Source organism: Scomber scombrus, chromosome 8 (genome assembly GCF_963691925.1).
Source record: "Scomber scombrus chromosome 8, fScoSco1.1, whole genome shotgun sequence".
NCBI classification, from domain to species: Eukaryota; Metazoa; Chordata; class Actinopteri; order Scombriformes; family Scombridae; genus Scomber; species Scomber scombrus.
In genome coordinates, this window is record NC_084977.1 from 24,346,567 (window position 1) to 24,371,942 (window position 25,376).

General features: G+C 40.2%; 1 protein-coding gene across 1 annotated transcript in view; it reads right to left on the minus strand.

Annotated features, from left to right (window-relative positions):
• The window catches only part of cachd1 (cache domain containing 1), an 86,890-nt gene that overhangs the window by 41,899 nt on the left and 19,615 nt on the right, over positions 1 to 25,376 (minus strand). Inside the window, exons 2-3 of the mRNA XM_062424497.1 lie at positions 10,099 to 10,161; positions 1,827 to 1,975 (exon numbers count right to left, since the gene is read on the minus strand). Coding sequence (XP_062280481.1) covers positions 1,827 to 1,975; positions 10,099 to 10,161 — 212 coding nt within the window. The remainder of the gene's footprint in view (positions 1 to 1,826; positions 1,976 to 10,098; positions 10,162 to 25,376) is intronic.

The window sequence follows — 25,376 nt, forward strand, 5'->3', positions numbered from 1 at the left end:
AAGTTCAGGGATCTATCAGACTCAGTTTTGGTATTTCCAACCCCCCTCCAAAACCCATATGACTCCTGCATCATTCCATCCTTCCTACCTGGGTCTTATATAATCTCTTTGCAGCAACAATTTTGCCTTGACTGTTTCTCATAGTTGTAAATCCATGACTTCAGTCTGCAGGTGTCAGAACATAAATACAGGGTGTTTGCATATGAACAAGTGTTGCATGCAAGTTTGGCTACAGGTGGCCAGTGGCCCTGAGCCAGGCGGCCTCCCCTCTGCAGGACTGAGGGAGAGATAGGTGACCTTGCAGTCTGTGAAGTCTGCAGTGCAGAAACTTCAGAGGGCAATAACTGGTTACATTGGCTGATAAAGGGTGAGGGAGATAGGCAGAAATGGAGTGAGAGAGAGAGGGATGAAGGGTAGAGACAGCTGCTGCTCTGTAGATTAAACTGAAAGCAGCTCTCCTCCTCTCTCTCTTCGCTTTGCTTTGAACTGTTTTCGCCTGCTGGAATTGGTGATTGACTGAAAAGCTAGGTCTACACTGTAGGCTGGGGCAATTTAAACTCTCTGCACCATACTTAAATCTGACATATTCAGTCTCACACCCAGTTTGATGAAAATAGATTAACACTCTTGTCATATCGGAACCCTTTTCACAAAGCCCCATTGCTTAGTTTGGTGCCCAACTATTTTTAAGAAACACAATGAAGGCCAATCCTTTTCTCACAGTGCTATTAACTGTATACTGAAATTGAAATTTGTGTCATTTTGTCATTAAAGGGATATATTATGCACCTTTAAACGGTCTATATTTTTATTCCGGGGCTCAACTGGGAATATCTAAGAGATTGGCCAGCTCTTGGAAGCTGCCCCTCGGCAAACATCTACTATACTAGTAGGATTTCATTATTTTTTCTTTGTTCTTTACTCATAATGTCAACTTCTCATATCCAATCAACAAATTCGTACATATTCAAGCCGGCAAACAACCTAAAATATGAGAGAGGAATAACGTGTGGAAATTTTCACATCAACTCATCAGCAAGAGAGGAAAAGGTATTGCAAACAAAGCATTCAGAGCACGCTGAAGCTTTGGCTTTTGACTTGCAGGCAGCAATAAGTTAACGTCAAGTTTTAGAACCTTGACCATGTTTAGCATAGATATCTGTGTTAAGCACAGTATTTAAATAACAGAAACCCAGAAAAAACATAATATTTCCCCTTTAAAAACAATGTAGTTTTGTTCTAAAATGCTGAAAGAGGTACTTCCACTACAGCAATGAAATCTCTAGCCTTTAAAAAAAAACTTCATTACCCAAGAATCCCCATATCTCCTTGCCTTCCTGGGCCTCCAAGTACCATAAAACTTTTTTTATTGTCAAGGTACACTGCACAAAAACAACTGGTACATCTACCAACTGCCTAAAAAGGTTCTGAGATAAGGGCTGCCAAGTATCATAGAGTGCCAGTGTTCCTCAAGGCTGTAAATGTGTTTTATACCCGGCTATAACTAATCCAAGGATGATCAGACACGTTTAAACAAGGGAGTGATGGGGATTTGTGTGTGTGTGTGTGCAGTTGGAGCATAAAGCAATGTATAGAAAGCTGTGTGCAGGTGCTAACAGTGGGAGGTGGATTTACAGAGAATGAACCTCCTGCAGAGATTTTTGAGTGAGTGAAAAAATATACAGCATGTAGGAGACAAAGAAAAGTTTGTCTGTGTGTGTGTGTGTGTGTGTGTGTGTGTGTGTGTGTGTGTGTGTGTGTGTGTGTGTGTGTGTGTGTGTGTGTGTGTGTGTGTGTGCATTTATGTAAAAGAGAAAGTTACTCACTCCATCATAGATGCTGGTATGGAACAGCAGTCCTGTATCGCCGTGAGTGGAGAGGTGAGGTGGGCGGTGTACGATGCCTCCACCACCTGTTTGTTCCTGTTCACCACATCCAGGTAGCGGTTAAACTTCTCCCGAATCTTCTTGGCCAACTGCATGTAGGAAAAGCAGAAAATGTTAATAAGACAATTACTAGTGTAGACACCTCTTCCTTAAACTCAGTTTTACCTTAGTTTAACATCTGTATGCCTAATAACTCACTTTCTAATTGGAATATTGCCTAGTCCAAAATCTATTTAAAACCTTCCTAACTGAAGCTTAAAGTAGCCAAAAGATTCCAATTATCTCTTTTTTTTTCTTTCCGCTGTAATCATTTGAGCAATCATTTATTTGAAGATAATATGAGGTTTCAAATGAAGTCAACAGTTTTCAAAGCCACTATCTTTGTAATGACAAATTATCCCTCCACTGAGGCTGAACAAGAAAACACTGTCCATTGGGACAAGAAGAGGGAATTTACTAAAAACACTAACTGTGGAAAATATTCACTTTGTTTGACTAATTCAGACAGCTGAAGCTTCATATCATCTTGAGGTAAATAGTGAGTATGAATAGCAGAAATGATTACAGTGAGCAAAACCTGTTTTAATGTTTATTAAGGCACCTGGCTATTGTTTTAAGACTAGAAAAATTGTGACCCTACCCTTTAAGGCTCTAGACTATACAGGCGGATCCATACTGATACTTCACTAAGTCTGCTTAGACACTACTCATTTGGTATTAACACCTATTAAAATGTGTCGGCTTCAAAGTTTGTTGGTTATAACCAGCACATGTTGGTGGTCTGACCCTGGTGACACAAGAATACCAAAATGTTTAGTGATTCTGTTGAATACAATTTTTTAATCATATCAAAGTCAAACAATTACATTATGACGTTTACAGAAGTGTTAGAGGATTTAAATTGTGTCATAATTTGATTTCAAGCATTTTCCTTACCTCCTCTCTATGTTAACTTATTAGAGTGGGTTTAATGCATGTAAATATGGCAGAATATTGACCTAGTCCATTTCTTCTATTATGACCTAAAAGTTTTTTCTGTCTTTTGCTCACCCTGTACTGTATCGTATTTGCATCTTGCTCATTGTTTTTCCATTACCCCCCCCCCCCCCCCCCCCCCCCCCCCCCCCCCAACACACACACACACACACACAAATCTCAATTTATGTTCTTTGCTTTTTCCTCCACTTCTCAAATGTGTCTCCTTCTCTCTCCATAATTTCGCTGTTTTGTTATCAAACAAACTAGCTTCCTTTCATTGTGACCTCTCCTTTCTCCTCTGTCTTCAAGTTTGGAATATAAACTATGCTATTGAATTTTTGAGTATAAACTGTGCTACTGAATACAAACACATTTCTAAAATTATCCCCCTTTCAGGAACGATGATATTACATATCCTAAGGCAGCGCTGTACCCTCTCTGTCCCCAGATTGACAGAAAAACTACACTACAAAAATCAACCTACAACATCATATACTTTTACCCATGATTGTATTTATAATTCTCAATTTAGTAGGAATAGGGCAACTCTGGATGGGGTCAGTCAGCTCACACAGTCAGTCATCTCTGTGTCATCTACACAACCTTAAATCATCAGTGTCCTTTCATATAAATGTACACACAATTTAATATTTACAAATGAAGCTGAGCAACACCAAAGATGTCCAAAACTCAGGCTGCACTATAAGCATGAAATCCATCACTGTTAAAGGCAGAGCAGAAAGATGGATGTCTGAGGCTCAAGAACAAAAACCTCTCTTCACTTCCACACAGCACACCCTTAATCATTTAATGAGAAAATCCACCCGAAAACATACCATGTAGCTAAGTGAAATTTATGAGCTGAGGCATTATTAGTATGTGGTGGTAAAGAACTACCACAATCAAACTGTTCTTTCGGTTTTTCAGCTCTTATATGAATACACTTGATTCTACCACTTGTTTTTTCTACCACATTAATTTATGCATTTAAAATACACGATCAACCATTTGTCTTTATCATAAGGAACTGTTTCTCTGGATTCATTTCATTTAAGACGGAATTCTTTTATTGTAATTTACTTATAAAAAGGCATGAAAACCAGGAAGCAGGAAGGAGAAAATTGTGTTTCCAAGCAAAGGAAAAAAACAGTTAATTCAATCACTGTTTACTCGGGCCTTAAAGTGGGCCCCTGGACTTGCATACAATTAGGCTCTCCCTCTCTTTCTCTGAAGGACAATGCTCTTGTTGAGCGCACACGAACACACAAATCACAGTGCTCTTTGAAAATGGGGTTCCAGCTCCTTTGGGGAAACTAATAACCAGCACTGCAGCAGCCTCCAGGGGGACATTAATAACCTGCACACCAGCAGCTCTTCACAACAGGTTCCACTTCTTCAAAATGTGATGTGAAATTGTGAGGGACTCACTTAAGTTGAATCATTGCATGTATGTAATCTGTTACAGATGATCCTCTTAACTTGAAAGCTGTCACATGAGCCACTGGATTACTCAAGATCTAGATCAAAATCAAGATCAAGATCAAGAACTAATTTCTTGCAGTGACTTGGGTTACATTGTTTTCTAAAATCTGTAAAATATTTAAGAACTGAGAATGATGATGTCCAAGGTCAAGGATTTGTGTTATTTAAGAAAGAAAGCAAGCAAGGAAGTCAGTTAGTTAGTTAGTTAGTTAGTTAGTTAGTTGTCACTTATGACTATAGTGGCCTCTGTCTAAACCGTACATAGGTTTGCTTCAAAGTTTTTTGGGTATAATATCAAACGATTTAGTGACATTTGAAAAGTGCCATATAGCTTTTTAAGTTTTAAAAACACATCAAGAATGATTAGAGGGGAAAACATGCACCTGAGCTGAATCTAGAGTTGCATGAAAGGGTCTGGATACAAAAAAAATAAAGAAAAACAAAAAATGTGTGCACTGACAGTAACAACATAAAAATGTAGAAATACCGAACAGGTCTGAATACTTTCCAAAGCCATTGTAAGTTACCTACTCAGTTGTGTTCAATACATAAAAAGGCTTATTTCCACAGTAACTGGACACCCTTTGTTCACGTCCCATAATTACCGGTGCCTGCAAAAAGGCTGCGATTCAAGCCAGGAACAGGGAAATGTACCGCGACCCACTGACCGCTTGTGCACCTAATCAGCCAGCCACTATTTCTATTAGGGGGTTTAACAGGGGCCTGAGGCACAGCCCACAATTACTCTTAGTCTACCACAAAGAACCCACACACACACACACACACACACAAAACATGTGTACTCTCACACACAGACATAAAGTTTAAACACACAAACACCCCCCAACACTCAGTACTGTCCATGCATGGCAGCATGGTAATTAGCTGCAGTGGATTTTGTATTAAAAAGGGGAAAATGGGCCAGTGTTCAGCTGAGGCGTGTTTCCATAGCTGGGGGTTGGGAGAGAGACAGAGGGGGAAAGTACGACTCAACTTTTAACAGTGTGTCTTAAGAGAAACCAGAAACTTGTACCTGTGCAAGTTAAGGTTAGACGGTCTGCCACAGTGCAGCCAAAGCCGCCCATTACAACCTGCGCTCTACAGATGAACCACACTCTCCAAAACACAGGCGCCCTCTCTCCTCACCCTGACATATCCAACCAACTCGTAGAGTTTGCAGCGCCCTGTGGGGTTAGTGCAGCCACAGACTGAAGTGGGTACAACGGGTGCACCCTGAAGGCTCATGTTGAAGTTTTAAGGTTTTCCAGCCAGCCTTCAACCGCATTCACTGGCAGCAGTGTTTATGGTGAGACCAACTCTTACTTTAGAGTACAGGGTTGAGGTTAATATAAGGATGAGTATGAGAGGGACATATGTTGAGCTCTGCAGGGCTAAGAATTCTGTGAGCATGCAGTTGACAGGCACAGCAGAAACGTCTTGCTTTCCCTTGGATGCACTGATTACTTTATTGAATTAGTGAACTTCCACCAGTGTGAGAGCTGGACTGGTCACTCTATCGGAGAGGAAAATACCACTGAGACCTTTAAATTAAGGTTTAATCTAAATCTAATTTCATTTGTCTATACTGTAGTTAAATTATTGAACTTGGTTTACGAAACCTTTACTCTCCTTCGTATTGGTTTCTCTTCTGTCTTGTAGTTTTTATTTTATTGTATTGTGCTTTCCTGAGTTACAGCTATTTATCTGTAATGTGTACTACTTCTTGTAAAGTATACAGCTTTTACACTTCAAATAAACATACTTATTTGTTGCTTCCAGTAATGGTCAGTAGATTTGTGTGAGCGTGCACACTGCTGACTTTGTTCACATTACAGATGGTGGCGTAAAAATTCAGGATGATTTGATAAAGCCAGGAAAAAACAAAATTGTAAAATTCTCATGGAAAGTACCACAGTAAATGAATGATCAAAATGCAAATTACTTAACGACATCGTGGTGATACCAATGTGACAGTAATTCAGCAGTTTGGCAAAAGCTGTATTTCCAGACATTACCATATTTTTGGAGGCTAATAAAATATGCCGTACAATGACATGACATGAATTATTACAGGTAAAAGAAACACAAATTGTTTATTTGATATCATGCTGAGACTGTGGATTGTTTTATATTAACATATTAACAAGAAAAACTGGAAAGTGTTCATACTTATACGGCAAGATCAGAAATCACACAATAAGTGTGCTGCCATGTTCAATGTATCAATGGTGTTATTATCTATAATTGACATCCTCTATCCTCTATTAGTTTAGTAAATGTAATAAACCGATAAAATGGTGAACAAAGCATAGCAGAATTGTAGACCTGATAAATCGTGAAATATTCCAAAACCCGTTTTTGACTTTAATGGAATCATTTTTAGTTGTCCTTTTCTTTCCATTTCTTAAATGTCACCTTGTGAAAGGGGAGTATCTGCTCGACCTGTGACTGAAAGCCCCAACTTTAAGTCACAGGTCTGAAAGTTGGGGCATAGAAAGCTAGAGTGGAGTAGGGAACTGCAGTACGACTCTAACTCTGTAACACCTCCAAAATGTGTGTTTTGTATTGTATCGTTTCTCTAGCATTTGTTTGTAGCAACTTTATCATATAATTGAATAGCAGTTGAAGTGTGCATATACTGTTACGTGAGCATGCACGTGTGTTACAATTTTGTATCCAATGAGTTGTATCATATTTGACAAATAGTGACACATAATGCTTTCTTCCAAGTTTTGTGGTATACTATGAGACTGATCTGTAGTTTTCTCCTGAGCTTTATTATGTGTATCTTAAAGACAACCAGGTGTTGACAAGCCACAAAGCTTTGAATGGATCATTTCTCCCATCACGGCCCATGTGAGCTGAGATCCCTGCACCTGGCAAAGGATATGCGGGTATAGATAATGGATGGAACCTTTAAAAACCAATGCTTTAAAGCTTTAATATTCCCTCTTCCTTCAGTGACTAACAACATGTTAAATGAAGGTACAACACCAGGTACCAACAACTGATACATTAAGCACATTATTGTTTAGATTTTGTGATGTAGTTTAATATGTTTAAATAATACTAATTTAATAGTAAAGATGTCCTAACGTGATCTATTGATGGATCTATTAATTGACTGTAGTAGCTACATATAGCTGGATAAATCTGCAACTCTTTTATTGAAACCTATAATGTTCCACATGTAGGACATTTCTGCTAGTTGTTATTAACACACAAAATATAAAACACAAGTAGCAGCCAGCAATTTTTAATTCATGATATCCACTCTTGCATATGTCAACAAGCAAAACAAGCAGAATGTACTCATAGAGCAGACAATAACTAACTCAGAGACAGAGCGAGGGAGGACCTGTGTCATTAGAGAGGGACAGATGTCTGCGTGTCTGTCTGCATAATTCATTTCCAGAACAGAAATTATTCTGAGAAACCAGAGGCTCCTCTCTGTAACTTCTTGCCCTTTCTTCCTCCACAGATCCACTCCTAATTGAGGCCCGTCTTGGCTCAGGGATGCTGCCCCTCTGCCCAGAGAGAACAGGCAAGCCAACTATCTCTGAGCTGAAATTTGAATTAGCTGCCGCCTGCCTCAAGAACATCATGGATCGAATTTATGTGAACTCTAACAATACTTAAAGGATATGATTCATTTTCTATATTTTCCTTGTCAAGAAACCTCACATGCAGTACCAAACCGATAATGAATTATGCTTGCATGTATTCTATGTGTATCCAAAGCCTGATATATTTTATCTCTCTGTATCCTTAGACCTCAGTTGTTGTCCAAAAACCATTCGAAGCATGTCAATGAACCACACTGTTGTACTGGGTGACATGTTCCTTTGCCACAAAGACTTTTAGGCATGTTAGTTTGTTTAGAAACGGCTCCAAGAAGATTTGTTGGCAGTAAGAAACACATACTGTAGCAAATTGCCATCCTTATCCTTTAGACTGCATTCAGACTGAAGACAGCCCTGCGTTAAAACAGCTGCGGTGGTAGGGCGTGTTGTTTGAACTACCAGTGAGACAATTTAAATATGATCCAGGAATTCATGTTGGTGCAACAGATTAATGTATTTAAATGCTCACCATAAGCCAAAACACTGCGCAGCAGTTTGTAACAATCACAGACAGGATTTTACAAATGTAGAAAGTTATCAGGCCTTCGAATGTTTTGTCTTTTGTTGCAACAACTGCAAGATTAACAGTCCAATATGGTGTCCACGTTACAAACTAATCCACCAAGATTGGCTTGCATACGTGACTGGCCAAAACAGCACCTTGCCAGATGAAGTCATGTTGTGTTGTGGCAAAACTTGAGTCTGATTAAACTTTTTGCCAGACAAAAGATGTGTTTTTTGCCAAGCTGCCTGAGGGGGCACTGCCCCATTCAAATTAATGGGAGGCCTGTTCTTTCACGCAGAGCTGATGCCGGTCTGAATGCCCCCTTAAATCTCCACGATGGACCAAAAATAAGTGAAGTCAGTGCTGCCCTCGGACTTGTGCTTAACATGCACCAAACCCATATGTTTTCCCAGTTCAAATCTTAGTATTAGTAGTATTATAGTCAAGGTTTCTGTCAATGGAAATGTTTTTGAAAAGTACTCCAACAAAGACCTACAGAAAATGTTTGAATGTAGTCATTTAGAGTTGTGTGAATACCATTTTAGTTTGAGTTAGTTAAGAAAAAGTCGGTTGAGAAGAAGAAAACATAATGCTAGAAGGCCAGCTGATGTATTGTGAGCTGCTTATGGAATAGTCTATACCTGCAAGGTGAGAGATAATATACACATGCACTGACACAGATGGATACACTGGTGCACACACACACACACACACACACACACACACACACACACACACACACACACACACACACACACACACACACACACACACACACACACACACACACACACACACACACACACACACACACACACACACACACACACACACACACACACACACACACACACACACACACACAGACGCAGGAGAAATGCAAACAAACATCAACCTGTCTGTTCCTGTTCCTATTCCTGGCTGTTTACCAGTCTGGTGTTTACTGTCACTCTTCCAAGATCCCTGATGCACAAGCACAAACACACAAACAAACCATGCCTACACACAATTATGTTTGGATACACTGGACACCAGAAATGCTGTGCTCAGTTTTCTCCAATCTCAGACCAAATTCCACTCATAAACTTTCACTGATGGATTCAGGGTCATTTTAAACAAAGTGGCCCTGCTGCTCTGTTCATTTCCCAGAAGATGCCATTCTCTCTTTCAAGCCATCTTTCTCTGTGTGACTGCACTCATATTGTGAGCAGAGGGAGAAAGAGAGAGAGAGAGAGCACAGACGAGTAGAAAAACAGAGCGAGAACTTCAAAGCCAATGAGACAGCAGCCATAGAATTTTAATAAACCCCCCCTCTTCCTCTGATGGCTAGTGTGTGTGTGTGTGAATTCATTGCTGCTGTATTGAACTCTACACAAGACCACAAACAGAAATCATCCATGGCATATGCATGCACAAACAGGCATGTACACACACACACACACACACACACACACACACACACACACACACACACACACACACACACACACACACACACACACACACACACACACACACACACACACACACACACACACACACACACACACACACCCCACACACACACACACACACACACACACACACACACACACAGCGGAAAGGAGAAGCCTTTGTTACTCACCTGCTGCACTTCAGTCTCTCCGTTTGATGTCTTCTCGGTGTACACAAATGAGTTGAAAATCCTCTGTGGAGAGACAGACAGGGAAAGAAGCAGAGACGGTGAGGTTAGATCAGGAGGAATGCCGAATATTTGGATCCAATAACTGAAAACTATCACCTGAGGAGTATTGGCAGACTTCCTCTTTGTAGACAGATTTTGGTATGGGGTGTTGTTGAGCAGAGACTTTTGTTATTATCATGCTGGAATTACATCAGCGTCTTGAAAAGTCTTCCAAATTTATGATAAGAGGGTGAGGGATCTGCAAACTACTGTGTCACAGTAAAATGATTTCTTGAATAGTTCAACCACTCACACCTTGTACAGTGCCATGACTGCACTTCCTCACATTTGTAAAGAATCCAGTCAAACCAAAAGATCCTTTGTGGCACTGTGCCAACTATGTTAATTAATCCTACCAGCTTTAATGAAGTTGCCACTGGTGCTGGGTATTGAACTCTGAGTGTAGACTAAATTGTGTCCACTGCCGTCAGAATTCACAAAATACCAAAAGATGGCATCTAATGCTTGTTCAGATTCTTAGGCTTTTTGTTTATTTATTTATTTTTACACATATTCTTTGATCGGGTTCTCTTCTCTCATTTTTTGCCAATTTCATCATTTCATACTGCATTTTACAACAGTTTTAATTTAGAGTTCCTTTTGTAGCTTTTTGTGTTTAGAGGCATTCAAAACTGTTGCAAATGGGAAGCATGGGTTATTGTCTTTCATGAAAAAACATTTTCTAACATTATATATTTACCTTCACCAAATAAGGGTTCAAAGAGTAATTTTTACAGATGCCACCACGATACAATAGTTTCAGCATCCAGATAAATGAGACATTTTAAATGGCACTCTGACCAAACATATACAAACATAATTACATAACAGACTCCTTCAAACTGTAATTTTGCCCATCCCACTTGATCAGTTCCTGCCAGGGTAGTGTGTGATGTGGCACAGAAACAAACTATTTTGATGAGATGAGGAAGTTATGTTGTCACCCTTGTTTGCACAACCTGCATTTATGTTTGCCCTTGTTAGCTAGTTGTAAAAGTGTTATATGTACAGACATAACACATATCTGTTCATCACTCGCTTGTTACACTTAAATCAAAAAGGATAAAATGGTAGTTCACATAGTTCTAGTGGTGACCACAGTGGATACCACATATCCGCAACATCTTTGGTTTTATTACAGCTTGAGACCTCTTTTTCTCTCACCTCATATTTTATTTCTGTATGTATCCTGGCACTTTCTAATAATGGCAAAATACCAACTGTTGTCTAGTCAAATTATTTCTCTGGCTGAGAGAAAATAAGTTATAACTTGGAGCTGGAACAAGGTGAACAAAAGTCGTACCAGATAGTTTACTTTCAGCGCAAATAAGAGCTAAATAACTTCATGTGCTCAGTGTTAGGAGTTAACTTTTTGATTCAGATATTATATCTTCCAATATCATACTACAGAGAAAATACAATCTTTCTGTTGAATAAATTGGGCAATGTCATGCAAAATACACTTGTGGCAAAAAGTTATAATAAGTTTTTAAAAAAGCCATTTCGAATACATATTTTGATTTGTTGAGCACATGTGTAGCTAATAACATTAATAACATGAATAATGGCTACATTTAATTCATGTGTGTCAGTGTCAGGGCCTTGTTGTAGTGAAACTGGCCTACTGGCATATGTAAATGTGATGAAAGCATCATTAATGTTACACAAGTGATTCTCCTCAAAGTCAAAATACAGCAAGTCCAAAATCATTCTGTATCATATCATAATAAGTAGCCTAACATAATTTTGTGTGACTAAAGGTAGTTAACAACACCCAAACTGACTGTACTGATTTAGTGGGAAAATGTTCCAAAATAGCGCCTTGATCTTAGATGCAGAGTAAAGATCTGGCTCTGCTCCAACAGGTGCATCTGCAACCATTTTTATTACAAGTCCAAAGGGAACGATAACCTTGATTATGTGCCAAAACAAACAACCAATAGACCCAGACAGTACAGCCCTGTCATTTACAGAAATGTCTAGGTTGGCAAGGAATATGTATCACCTGTCTAAACCTGGTGGACAGCCATGACACAAGTGTGGGTTTTCATGAGCCTGAATCACAAGGTAATGTTAAATTTCCCCCATTCACCTTTCAGACTAAAAACATTTTAATAGCCCCTGATTTATATTGTTAACTGAAGAGGAAGCAGAGTGGTGCATTAAGGCATGGAGAAAATGAGTCCTGGTGTGACCTCAGCCTTAACACACACTCAGAGAGCCACAAAAACACATTTTAAGAGCTGCTTAAATATAGACCTTTTGACACACACACTTCATAGAGATGGTCTCCTGATCCCCATCAACAAACAATCTCTTTCTCTTTCTTCTGTAACTTAAACACACACACTTCCCAACACACAGCAGAGTATGGCAGCTACAAACAGAGGAAAACTAATGTTGGTTTATGTGGAGGCAGCAGGTAGGCAGGTGTTCCACTGTAAGCTGCTCCATTGCACACAAAGCCTTAAATTGCCTCGTTCCATGCTGCAACCATTTCCTGCCGCCTGTCCACACCTTTTGTTAGACACATTCCAGAAGGCACCAATTACCCAGAATGCACAACGTCCGACTAACCTGGAGAAGATTCGCTTTAGACCTTTATATCCCCGCAATGGCTACACCTTCCCACCTTTCAGTGGATCTCAGCAAAGCGTAACAAAACAAAGCAACAGTTTTACACAGTCCAACAGTCCCATTGACATGGCTTCCTAAACATCAACAGAACCTCACTCATTCAGGGATGCTTGGGAAAATAACATTTCCAGCTCTTGCAAGTAAACATAAATTTGTGAAACCACAGTGAAATCTCCTTCCAATGCCCTCTTCTGGGCCATAATTAAGCCAGTCAGCTTACCCTCCAGTAGTTTCAGTATCTGAAAATTTGATTATGTCTAATATGGTCTATGAAGCTGGCATAAACAAAAACAAATTGCTAAATGTCTTCAACAGAAATGCTAAGATACAATCCGGTCTGTCTAAATGGAGCCCGCAAGTTTTCTTTTGGCTGATTGTTTTTGTGCTTATTGCCTTCATTTTAAAGAGACGTGACAAACAGAAAAAGTGCTATACAAACAGTTTCATTATGTTATTATTACACGCATGCACGCTCGCACACACACACACACACACACACACACACACACACACAGAGCTGCATATTTCCCTACTGAGCTATTTACAAAGTGTAAAACCAAGCCCAGACAGGCTACTGTTGTTCCACACCCTTCTTAGTGGGGAAAAAAGAAGGTCCAGGACGTGGAACTGTCAAATAAACACGAACAAGCACACACAAACAGAGCTGCCACTACTTAGCAGGAATCATGTGTTTTCAAAACACAACAAAACAGAAGACAGAGAAAATTGGGGGAGAAATGCTGTTTTCCCGTTATGCCAGTAATCCTGAAAAATTTGGGAACAAATCCTAAAGAGAGAGAGAAAACTCCTGTTGTTGATTAGCCACAGGTTAGCTGTCTTTCCCTCAGTGCCTCCAGTGTTTGTTGTTGGAGCTGCTTTGCGGTTTTCACAGCCATGAAGCAGCCAGGGAGGAATGCTCGTCTCTGAAACCTGAGAGGCCTGAGGTTGCCTGGGCCATCGTGGGCCTGTGGCCTCCCCTGACCCATAATCAAACACTGACGTGTACACAGACTCATACACACCGGTACAGAAGCACACACAACTACAGTGTCAGCAGCGTACTTAAGACTTCCTTACACACCTTACTGCTTTACCTCCTCTGGGCAGGAGTGGGCAAAAGATTCAAAAAACGGGGAGAATAAATATCACAGTGACAACAATAATTCAAATTATCCGGTTAATGTGCAGCACACAAATGGGAAATCAAACTGGACCTTTTGAAGTGACATTATTGAGTATTCTGATAGAAATCTGACTTAATGTGTTTTTAAACATTAAGTTTGAATCAGAAAAATATAAAACATCACAATGATAGACAATATACAGTATAACCAACTCTATCTGTCTAACCCAAAAGTCTAGTGAGAAACAAGCATATTTTCCTGAAATATAGACACTCCATCTTAATCAGCAACATTATGAGCTCTTGGCCTCATATATCAAACTGTGAAGAAAACCACTTTGTAGTATTAGCATGTAGGGTGCACGTACAGTAGCAATCCATCTGGATGATAAATGAACCACAGATTCAAGTCAGCATTGCTCTTTAAAAGGATGCATCCATTTTGTTTCTAATGCCAAGTCAAATGGAGCAATTTGGGAAGCACACTCAAGTTTTCATAAAACACAGAGACTGGATCCAAAAAGGCAGCTTTCTCAGCACTAAGCTCACAAGAAATGCATTCAAACTCCTGTCCCATTGATCACAGAGGACCAGCCTTTGTCTCATTAGGCCAGTTTTTAAATCCATCCACCTTGGGGTTAATCCTGACCACAGATGAGTGGTTTACAGGAATGGCTAAACCTCAGCGAAAGCTCAAACTGCAAGACTCAAAGTTAAATTCCAGAATTGGTGTTGTTTAAAACCTATAGTATTTTACAGGGTTGTTGTTTCTCCTCACTGTTATAGCAGCTTATTACACAGTGTTAATACACACATGCGGTTAAACCATGAGAACCACTCCTATATGGCATCCAATTAATTGGCCCTGCCTCTTCAGCTCTTTTGTCAGGCTCTCTTGGGGATGCCATAAACTGCCCCAAGAGGCTCTTCTCCTTTAAAGTGACTCTTTTGTTCTTAGCGGGGTGGAAGATAAAAATCCAGACAGATGACTGACAATATCAGCCCAGAGACCAAGAGTCTGAGAATCAATTAGGGCGAGGCAGTATGGACAAAATCAAATATCATACATTTTTGACCAATTACCTTGATGTCAATATTGCAGGGATGACTATTTGTACTTACACTATGAGATATTTGATAAATAATTATCAGTTACGTAAATATAATGACCAAACTGATAAAGGCAAATACTTGACTAGCTAGTTCAGAAAAATTACATCACTTACTGTACTGTAATGCAGCTTTTAAAACCAGGAATAGACAACACTTATGTCACATCACAATATCCAACATCTAAGACAATATCTCATCTCATATAATGATATCGATGCAATATCAATAAACTGTCCAACCCTAGAATCATCCATTTATGTTTTGAGGGAAAACAAATGGAGGAGTGAGAGGTGATAGTGAGCCAAGTGGAGGCAAGAATGAGGGAGGAAGGAAGGAAGGAAGGAAGGAAGGAAGGAAGGAAGGAAGGAAGGAAGGAAGGAAAGAAGGAAAAACTGAGGGAAGACGAGGCCAACTGCAGTTGTAGGGCTGCATAGGAAATATACCTATAAGTAATTCACCCATCTTCAAAGGCCGGAGTAGAGCTGTGATGCACATTAATTTGGTGTAAGACGAGAGAGAGAGCACGCGCACGCACACACACAAACCCATTAATCCTGTCTTAAGGGCTTGTTGATCATTGGTCCAAGGTTTATCTGTGAAAGCACCGGAGGGCAAAAAGGGAGCATCACTTGGGTGGGGCAAATCTCAAATGTGTGTGCGAGCGAGTCCAAGTGTGCCAATGTGCAGACTGTGAATCAAATGTGCCCTGTGCATAGGAATACACACACAGGCCTAAGAAATGTGTGTCGCTCATTGACTGCTTATCAGTCACTACAGGCTTCTCATTGTAGGAAAATTCTGTTATGAGAACACACACACACACACACACACACACACACACACACACACACACACACACACACACACACACACACACACACACACACACACACACACACACACACACACACACACACACACACACACACACACACACACACACACACACACTTCCCATCCTCACATTTGGCTGCAGTGTAGATGTTTTGGAGCTGTAAGGCCTGAGAGATTGTTTTCCATACAACTGAAAGATAAAAGCTTAAAGCCCAAGGGACAGTAACTGCTGCTTCCTCCATGCTGCTGGAATACAGCTCAGCCTCTCTCCTTGCTTCAGAACTTCATCCCCCCCTTTGGCTTTTCCTCTCTCCCTTCTACCCTCCCTCCATCCCTCCCTCCCTGCCCCCAGCCAACTCTCCGCTCATTGCACTACAAACGGCTGGACCTGGGGATGCGGCATCAGAGCTGCGCGTCTGATGTGCTTGTGTGTTGTGTGTGTGTGTTTTTTCTTTTCCTTTTTCCTAGACCCTTTGCCATGTCTCCATCCCCAACCTCGCCCTCCCATCACGATTTTTTTTTCTTCTGAATGCTACAAAGCAGAGTCAGAAAACAGGCACCTGGGAGTGGAAAAGAGACGGGGATAGAGAGAGCACAGTGTCTGCTTTTCCGCAACACAACAAAAAAAGTCTGAAATAATTGCACCTGCAGTTTACAGCTCCATAACACATGAGCCAGAAAAACAGAAAAACAGAGCATCTGTATTTATTTATCTGTAGGGATAAACCTAGTGCAACAAGTTAGGAAACCCAGAAAAGCCTTATTGTTTATACACGTTGTTTCCCTGTCAATTATAACAGCACAAACCTCAACTCCTGATAACAGGCTTGCACTGGATTTAAACACAACTGTTCGACTGACTTTATTTTTCTTAGCTACAGTCAAACTAGAAGGAACAAAGTTGTGAATATACTGTAAGCTTCCCGTTTTGAAAATGAGACAGAACAGAGTTTTGAAGGCCTACATGATGGCACCATTCAGCTGTTTAGTGCTAGTAAGAAGCTCCACAGCACTACTCAAAATCTTCATATGAAGAAAAAAGGTCAAATAACCATGTGTAATGGAAAGAACATCGATCATAGTGAGAAACCAAAAGAGAATGATCACCAAATCTGCAGTTCCCTTCAACTCTGGAGGTGTATTTACCATCTTTCAGCACATTGTTTTTGGTTTTACAGCCTTCAACCTTGATGGTCTGGGACTTTTATCATGTCCTGTTTTCACTGAAAAAGCTTGGATAACCCCCCCCCCATACACTACTTGCCAGGCAGCAAATGGCATGAAAATTAACGAGAAGTTGGTGAACATAGTGGAGCATTTAGCAGCTGAAGAATCAGATATTTCTTTCACGGCTTGGTGGAGACCAAAACAGAGCTAAAAGGAAAGTAAATATTGGACGTTTGTCATGTGGAAAATGAATGCTAATGCTGCTCCGTGTCTGCTGAACGTGTAAATACAATAAAAAAAACTTTATGAGATGAGAATATGTCAATGTTGTGTTTACAGCTTGTTACACTAACCCCAACTGGCAAAAAAAAGCAATAAATAAAAAGGTCTACTCATCTCAAAACTGAACCTATTACTGAAGATCTGGGTTGAAAAACATTTAACTCTGACCAATGACATGACATGAGCCCCAGAAACCAGTTAATAGAATAAACACCCTTAAGCATCTGCTTTTTTCTTTTTACCAATATACCTTGCACAGATTTGTGTTCCCTTTGACTGCTCTAATCTCTCAGTCACTGACTCTAAAACAGCTTGTGGACCATAACAGAACCAATACAGCAAGTGTGCCTTCATTCATAATCCAGAAATCACGCAGAGAATCTGGGTAACATTATTAGCTTATCTCTTTTTAGAAAAAGATTTTAGATTTAAAAATGTAGACTGTATCTTCATTGTTAACTCCAACTTTTAGGAAACAAATAATGGAATAAATATGAAGTTTTCCCATAAATTCTTTAAATCTCCAATTTGAGTACTTGTTTACTGTAAAAGGATTTGAAGGCACATTTTGAGCAGATATCCAATTCACTGCTTCAGCTGCTTAGAAAAGGATCTAAACTCATCAAGGTTGTGACCATGGCACCATGAAAAAGTCGGGAAAGAGGGAGTAGCAGTTGAGCAGTACAAAGCACGTCAAATCTGGATATCTAAATGTCACTATAATGGCCATAGAGAAACCAAACCCTTGCTAATTAAGTGTGTCTCCATTTCAACCCAGTGAAGCAGGTTGGCTAATTAAATGACTGGCTGTCAGTGTCTGCCAACTGCTTGCTGCTGCATTTAGATGGTTGCTGGGGGTCAATTTAATTTGCTTGAATTTAACCAACGGACAACCTGAGGCAATGGCTCCAAAGTCCCGGCCCACACACGCTGTGTTAGTGTGGGGAGTGCATGTTTCCATGCAGCCAGCTGTAAACTGAAATTTGAATCTGATTTACTGTGCTCCTTTTTTTCAGTCCTCTCCAGGAGTATTTGTGTGCCGCGAGAGGTTCCTGTGCACTTAAAAGTGACAAAAATAGGGAGGATTGCTGCCACATGCAGAAATACGTTTTTGGCTATAGCCTCATAAAAATATGACTTGGTTGTCATAGCGATTTGACTTGTAACTGACTGTAATGGATAAAACAGTTTTATGTCCTTTTTAAGGCAAAATCTAAATCCCAGGCTGCACTTGGTTCTCTACAGGAATATTGAATGATCACATGTTTAAGCTTATGTTCATCCTGATACTTCCATACCTCACTCTGAAACTCTTACCGCTAAACTAGACTTGAGTGATAGCAACACTGAGAAAGTAATCCAAGTAAAATGATTGGATCTTGGATGCAAGCAATAACAGAATCTCATGTAGTATTACAACATCCTGTTGAATAGTGAAAGCTTTTCAATGGACCATATTTTATGCTGGTGTGATGAATGAGAACTTCGGAGGAAAGCGATGCCAGACCTGTGAATTGCCTAAAACCTTTGACAAAGCCAAAAGGATATAACTGAGCACATAGTAACCACTGAGGGTGTGGTGGTGGTTTCAGCCTGTCGTCAGGGTATCCAGCTTTGGGACTTAAAGTTCACACTTGGAAACTGTCCAACATCCCAAAAGCTTGGACAAATGTGTCCCTCTGACCACATATAATGGCTTTTCAATGCGACGCAACGTATAAAACGGCAACACACAACAATGGTATTCAAACATTTTCCACCAGACGCTGTAATTCCATTTCGCATGACCGATGAGCTCAAAAAATGATGGCCTATGGATGAGGAATGCCATTTGCGATACACGTGGACAACGCAAATGTATTTAAATGTAGAAAAACACACAACACAAACATTCAATGCGAAGATTTGTTTGGCAGCTGTATGGTTTTCGGATCAATGTTTATGTTTGCACTTTTTTGTAGTTGGAGGTGCCTTTTTCAATGGCTTGGTTCCACGTCTTACACTGGTGATACCGACTATTTGAGTTGCACTGCTCCATTGAGAGGGAGTTTTAAACAGACATCTGCAGATGCTATAGATATTATTCCGCCGTAATGTACAAGTATGCAAAGGGCCCAGTCGCTCTATTTATTGAACTCTAACTGGACTCTCCCTCATTCAACCGGGGTCTCATCCAATCCAGCAGGGTGGGAGGGTGAAGCCTGTCAGCTATCAGGTGCTGTGGTTCTGCAATAACAAGACCCCCTTTTGTCCAAACAGCGTCAGGGCTAGGAGAGAGAGTCACCACCATGCAGATCCCAACAGCCTCTCCACCACCCCCTACACCTACCCGAGAGGCTCTCAGTGTCGGCCTGGGATGTTTGCTCTCCCTCTCCACCAGACAGGATATAATGCTTTCCACATGTGAGAGAGAAAAAAAGAGGAGGGAATGGGGGTTGGAGAGGTGAGGGGGGAGGGAGAGGGGGGACAAGAGAACTGTGGAAAAGTGGGGTGGGGTCAGCTGAGAGGAGGAAAGAAAAGAGGAAGATAGCAGAACCATGGTGTAATAGCTACTTATTCACAAAGCAAGACCTCTTGTTTATTTGAAGCCATGGCGGCGGGAAAAAAAAGAAGAAAGATGTCAAATCTGAATCTCCGCTGGCATTTAAGCCTTGATTTGGTAGCCAGTAATAAAGAGAGACACCAAAATCTGAGAGAAAAACCAAAGACATCAGTCAAATGATCAAATTATGATGCCATGGTCCTACATACACTTAATTTCAGTTTATTGATGCAAGGAAACATATTTATTCAAGTAAAAAAATACTTTTTCATTATTTGTTTTTAATGCGGTTTTTCAGACATCTCTAGACATACATTGGTGTTTAAATTCAAATAACACAGAGGTATATCTGAGGTTTCTATGGTAAACATAACTATAGACATTTTGCTTTGTCCCTGTGAACTCAAACATACTTCTACAATTACCCCACTTAGCCCTCTTTCAGGACAAAGGATGGTAATGAGGCATCTGAATTGTGGCTGAGCTACAGTCCAAAAATAAAGCATTGTGACTCGAATGAGACACATACAGTAATCTAGTAGCTTAGAGAGAGTAAATTAGGTTTTTGTCTCTCTGTCTCTCTGGGTGCAAAAAAAACAATGCCATGGGAATGCCATGGGAATTAAGATTACTCAGCTTCAAACGATCTAAATGGAGTGGAGAATAGAGAGTGGTGGATGGAACACAAACAAAGAGACAACAAAGACAATGTGCTATAAAATGTCATAAACATAATGCACGATAAAGATCTGTGGTATCCTGGTTCAAAGATTAAACTTTTGTCTGATGAGCTGCGCTCCTCCTTTCAGTGCAAACTATGGGGTGTGTGGGTGTCTGTGAGAGCATTTAGTGCATGTGGTAAAAGGCATAAGGTGCAAGTCATTACCTCCAAACAAGGCCCTTTGATGCAAAGCCGACACATCTTTAAAAACAGCTACAGGCCACAGTAACACTGCACTAATCATACTTGACTAATTAGAAAATACTGAAACTCAATGAAAGACTGTTTTGAAGGTGACAATCCTAATTTTTTAATTTTAAGTGATTATAAAAGTTGCAAAATTTCATAATCTTTAGGACCAGTCAACCTTCGATATATTTGACTTTAAAGCACAAGACTTTAATGGAAAATCAGACATATTTTTTGACCTCTGGACAAGCTTTTATTCTAAAAGCAGCAATACATGTAGTATGTAGTATGTAGTGGAAGTAGTGCCAGGCCTGCAGTGCATTATGGGAGAAGCAACTTGCTGTTAAAATCGAGCCAATGTGAAAACGTTCCAAAGACAGATCAAAGCTGCATACCTGAGCACCTCCATTAAGCTGATAAAATCTGGGAGTGAAAGAGGACGAAAACAAAACCTCACACAGTGGTCAAATTAGTTCAACACAGGAATGCCAGATAATGAGAAAATTCTGTGTTTTCATACTGGCTTTGAATGTTTCTGCATATAAAAAAGGCCCATAAATGAGGGTTTATGTGTGTGTGTGTGTGTGTGTGTGTGTGTGTGTGTGTGTGTGTGTGTGTGTATGTGTGTGTGTGTGTGTGTGTGTGTGTGTGTGTGTGTGTGTGTGTGTGTGTGTGTGTGTGTGTGTGTGTGTCGGTGTCGGTGTCGGTGTGTGTGTGTGTTTCAATAATATGACTGAGACTGGCCAATGGATGATTGTATTTAAACATCATGCACTGCTCAGCCATCCAAAAGCAGATTTCAGGTGAATTTAAAGCCATGGCTGTGAACCTAGGTGTAAAATCACTTTATTTGCCCACGTTTTAGTCTTTCATTGCTTTATTTTAATGATGCTAGATTAAAAAGGGGGACTAAATACAGACATCAGAAGTACATGATATGGGCCTTGGCCAAATAAGCCACCATGACTAAAATTATGTTATGGCATGGGTCCCATTCACATTTCCCTTTTACAGAATGTATCTTGGCCGGAGCAACCACTCAATAAATGTTGATTTGTTTTTGTTTTCATTATTTCTTCCTTTCAATAGTGTGCAATCACCAATTCCAACAGCCAATGTTATGTTTAATGATGCTTTAACAAAAAAAATACCTGTAGTAAATTAATAGAAACAGCTGTAGAGGAAAAGTCGCTGATGATGTGTGAGTCAGGTAAATAACTGGGGGCCAAATATTTGGGATCCAAATTAAGCAGCGTGATAATTTGTGTTGACCTCCTTATTGTCTATATTGCTAGTTAGGAGAATGGAGTGGATTTATTAAAAAAAAAAAGAACATCTGCTGCATATGCATTATACATGATTGTGGGCCTGTTCACAAAGAGTGGATACACGTCTTTGAAACACAATACAATCCTTTTTGCTTCTTCTTACTCCAAGCAAGGTGGGACTGACTCTTCAAGCAATGACAGAATTGGGAGAAAGAAAAATGCTTCCCTAAAAACATGCAGGGGACCACGCTCACTTTTGTCCCTGTTACTTTTTTCCAGCTGGAGTTTATCACAAAATAATAATAAACTCTTGAGGCTTACCTCTTTCAGAACCAACAGCTTAGAGTGACATGACAAATGACGTGACTGAAGCAAACAGGCAGCACAGCAGTGGAAACTGAACAAGAGTCTCACATACACTTAACCTCTGGACTGCTTCAGCCACCTCAGGGCTCAATGCCAGCCTGCCGGCAGTTCTGGCACCGTGAGTCCCAGTCACACCCTTGCGATACACACTGCCAAAACTCCTTATTGAGGCTTTTAGTTGAATTTAGAGATGTCAAAAAGATGAGAAAGAATGTGTGAAAGAATTGACATGACTTATGAACTGCAAGTCGGGGTTAAAGAAAAGGCAGAGACTCAGAGAGACAGTGCAAAAGGCTCGTCACCCAGCTCCAATAAATTTGAAACTCTGATGTACGCTTCCTGCCAAAAGAGCCCCTGTCTCTCTCAGCCAAGTGAAAGGATGTTCAGATGGGGCGCCTGCACTGTCTGCACAAACTATCCTGGATTATCTTCACATTCCTTTGCTTTGGTCTCATCTGTGAGGGTTTTACTTGCAGTTTACAAGTATACAAGAGTCACACTGCAGACAATTTCCTACGCTGCAACAACATTAAGAAGAAAATAAGAAATTGTGTTGAATCCGTGCCAGATAACTGTTGCTTTACAAACTCAGAGCAGTCAGTTTCATTAAAAACTAAATGGAAGAGGTTTGTTTGAAGGAAAGTTTAAAAAAAGGGAGTTCATAATAATAATTAAGACTATGGAGAGTTAGGGACTTAGTGGCAATGAGGTGGTTGCAACAAATATAATGTGTGTGTGCGTGTCTCAGACAGGAGAGTGTGACGGAGAAGCAGGAACAATCTGAATAACAGAGGAACAGAGGGAAGAGATGGGGAAGAGATAAAGACGAGAAAGGACTGAGGACAGGGAGGGGGGGAAAAAAATGTTCCCGGGGTGGTCTCCCTCTCAGGTTTCTGTGCACGATGTGAGATCATGTCTGGCCACTGTTATAAGGTCTCTCTATAGACAGGGCGCTTTGTTCTACTTCATGTACTCTTAGGGCAGTTACACGCACTGATTAATAGAAGCATGGGTTGCTCTGTAGAGAGGCTTTAGCTACATATGATACTGGTTTGCCTTTTGCCAAGCCAAATCTAGCACATCCTTGTCCTGCTGACCCTTGTGGGCATGGTATACACACACAAAAAAAACCCTAAAGGAATATTTGAACACGTTTATGGTAACTCTTCATAAGGTCATTAAATCAGTGACAAATACCCCTTTATGCAATATGGGACCATTAAGCTTGTGTGTGAAAGTGGTCTTATAGTCTCCATTGCCTACACCTTACTGACCAATGCCCATGTAATTCACTACAATTTGTTTTTCAAATCAGAAAGATTTCTTAAAGAATCAAAGGAAACTTGTGTGGAATGTCCCCCATTAAAAGGTGAAGTATAACAGCATAACTGGACCAAATCATGACCATATCTGTCAAATAATAATTCCCATGGTGTCAAAGTCCAAGAGTCTAAAAAAGACACATTTGTACCAGCTGTGTGCCCTTCAAAAATATATATACAGTACAAAGAGCTCCAATCAGATCAAATGTCATTATTGAAAAAGAGTGGTTAGAGTTTCATCAAATGTTTCCTGAGAGGAAGTATGCCCTTTGTCACTGTGGCTTTTCCTTTTTCGTTCCAACAGATAAAAACAAAACAGAACCATCTTAGCTTCTGCCCGTCATTAGCACAAAAAACTGCTGAAAGAGTTGTCCCTTTTCTGTTGCAACATTAGCAAACCACAGGAAAGTTCATCAGGCTCTGAGTTTCATTTCTGAGTGCATGACTTCTCTGTTTAGCGAGCTAACAACATTATCTATAGTTAAGTTATTAAAACAGCTGATTTTGCAGTTGCTTGGTAACAGCAAATATTTTCAGTGTACTTCCTCAGACGAGATAGGAGACTTTTTCCACCGTTGCCAAACAGTGGAGGTGAATTACATTTTGTAAGTGGTGGTCAAAGCACCAAAAACTAAAAATAATGTTCCAGTTAATCAGGATCAGAGACCTCAATGTCAATAGTTTTTTTACTGGGGCTATTTCTTTGATAGTTACAGTGAGGTGTTCAGTGACTCAAAATGCTGTTTTGACCCAAGACTGTCTCTTGATCAACTGAGAACCAGTGCCTGTCGACACAAATGCACAACACACATTCCCACCACATACAATCACGGTGCTGACCGTTACAAATAAATGGCAACATAGCAGAAGAATTCTCAAAATTCACTTGTTATTATTAATAATATAAAGTGTGATTACTGCATAAAGTAGTGCGTGCCATAGCATAGCACAGCACAGTACAGCATAGCATCAATCTTTATGACATGAGATGATTAACTGGACCCAGGATTTGTGTTGGCTACCCAGCGTGCCGAGGGAGGCAACCTGGGAGCTGTGGTAAGGAAGGAAAACATCAGCCCATACTTGGCTAAATTACAGAAGTACATATACATTTATGCACAGCCATATAGACTCACATATAAAGATGACACGTTTATACAAAAAGCAACCAAAAGGTAAATAACATAGCTTGTATGTCATGACATCCTGAATAGCTTTTTAATTATAATTTGGCGTTTGACCTGCCGGCAAAGTCAGTGCTCTGCAACTACACGTGCACACAAACACACACACACACAAGCAAATTAAAAGGACAGTTTATGAGTTGTGACCCTTACTTGCAGCAGGAAACCACAATGCCAAAGTACACACATAAAATACACGCACATACACAAATCTTCTTTTACCTCTGTGCTATTGTGCAGATGCAGCTGTGTAACTCACACAAGTTGTATCAGAGAGGTGTCTCAGAAGAAAGAGAACTTCCTGAGAGACACATATGAAATTTTAAAAAAGGAGACAGAGGGAAAGTAAATTAAAAAGGAAGGACCACAGTCAAAACTTCTGAAACAGATACTTCAGGAGATATGTTAGAGCAAAGTAGAGAGGAATGGTC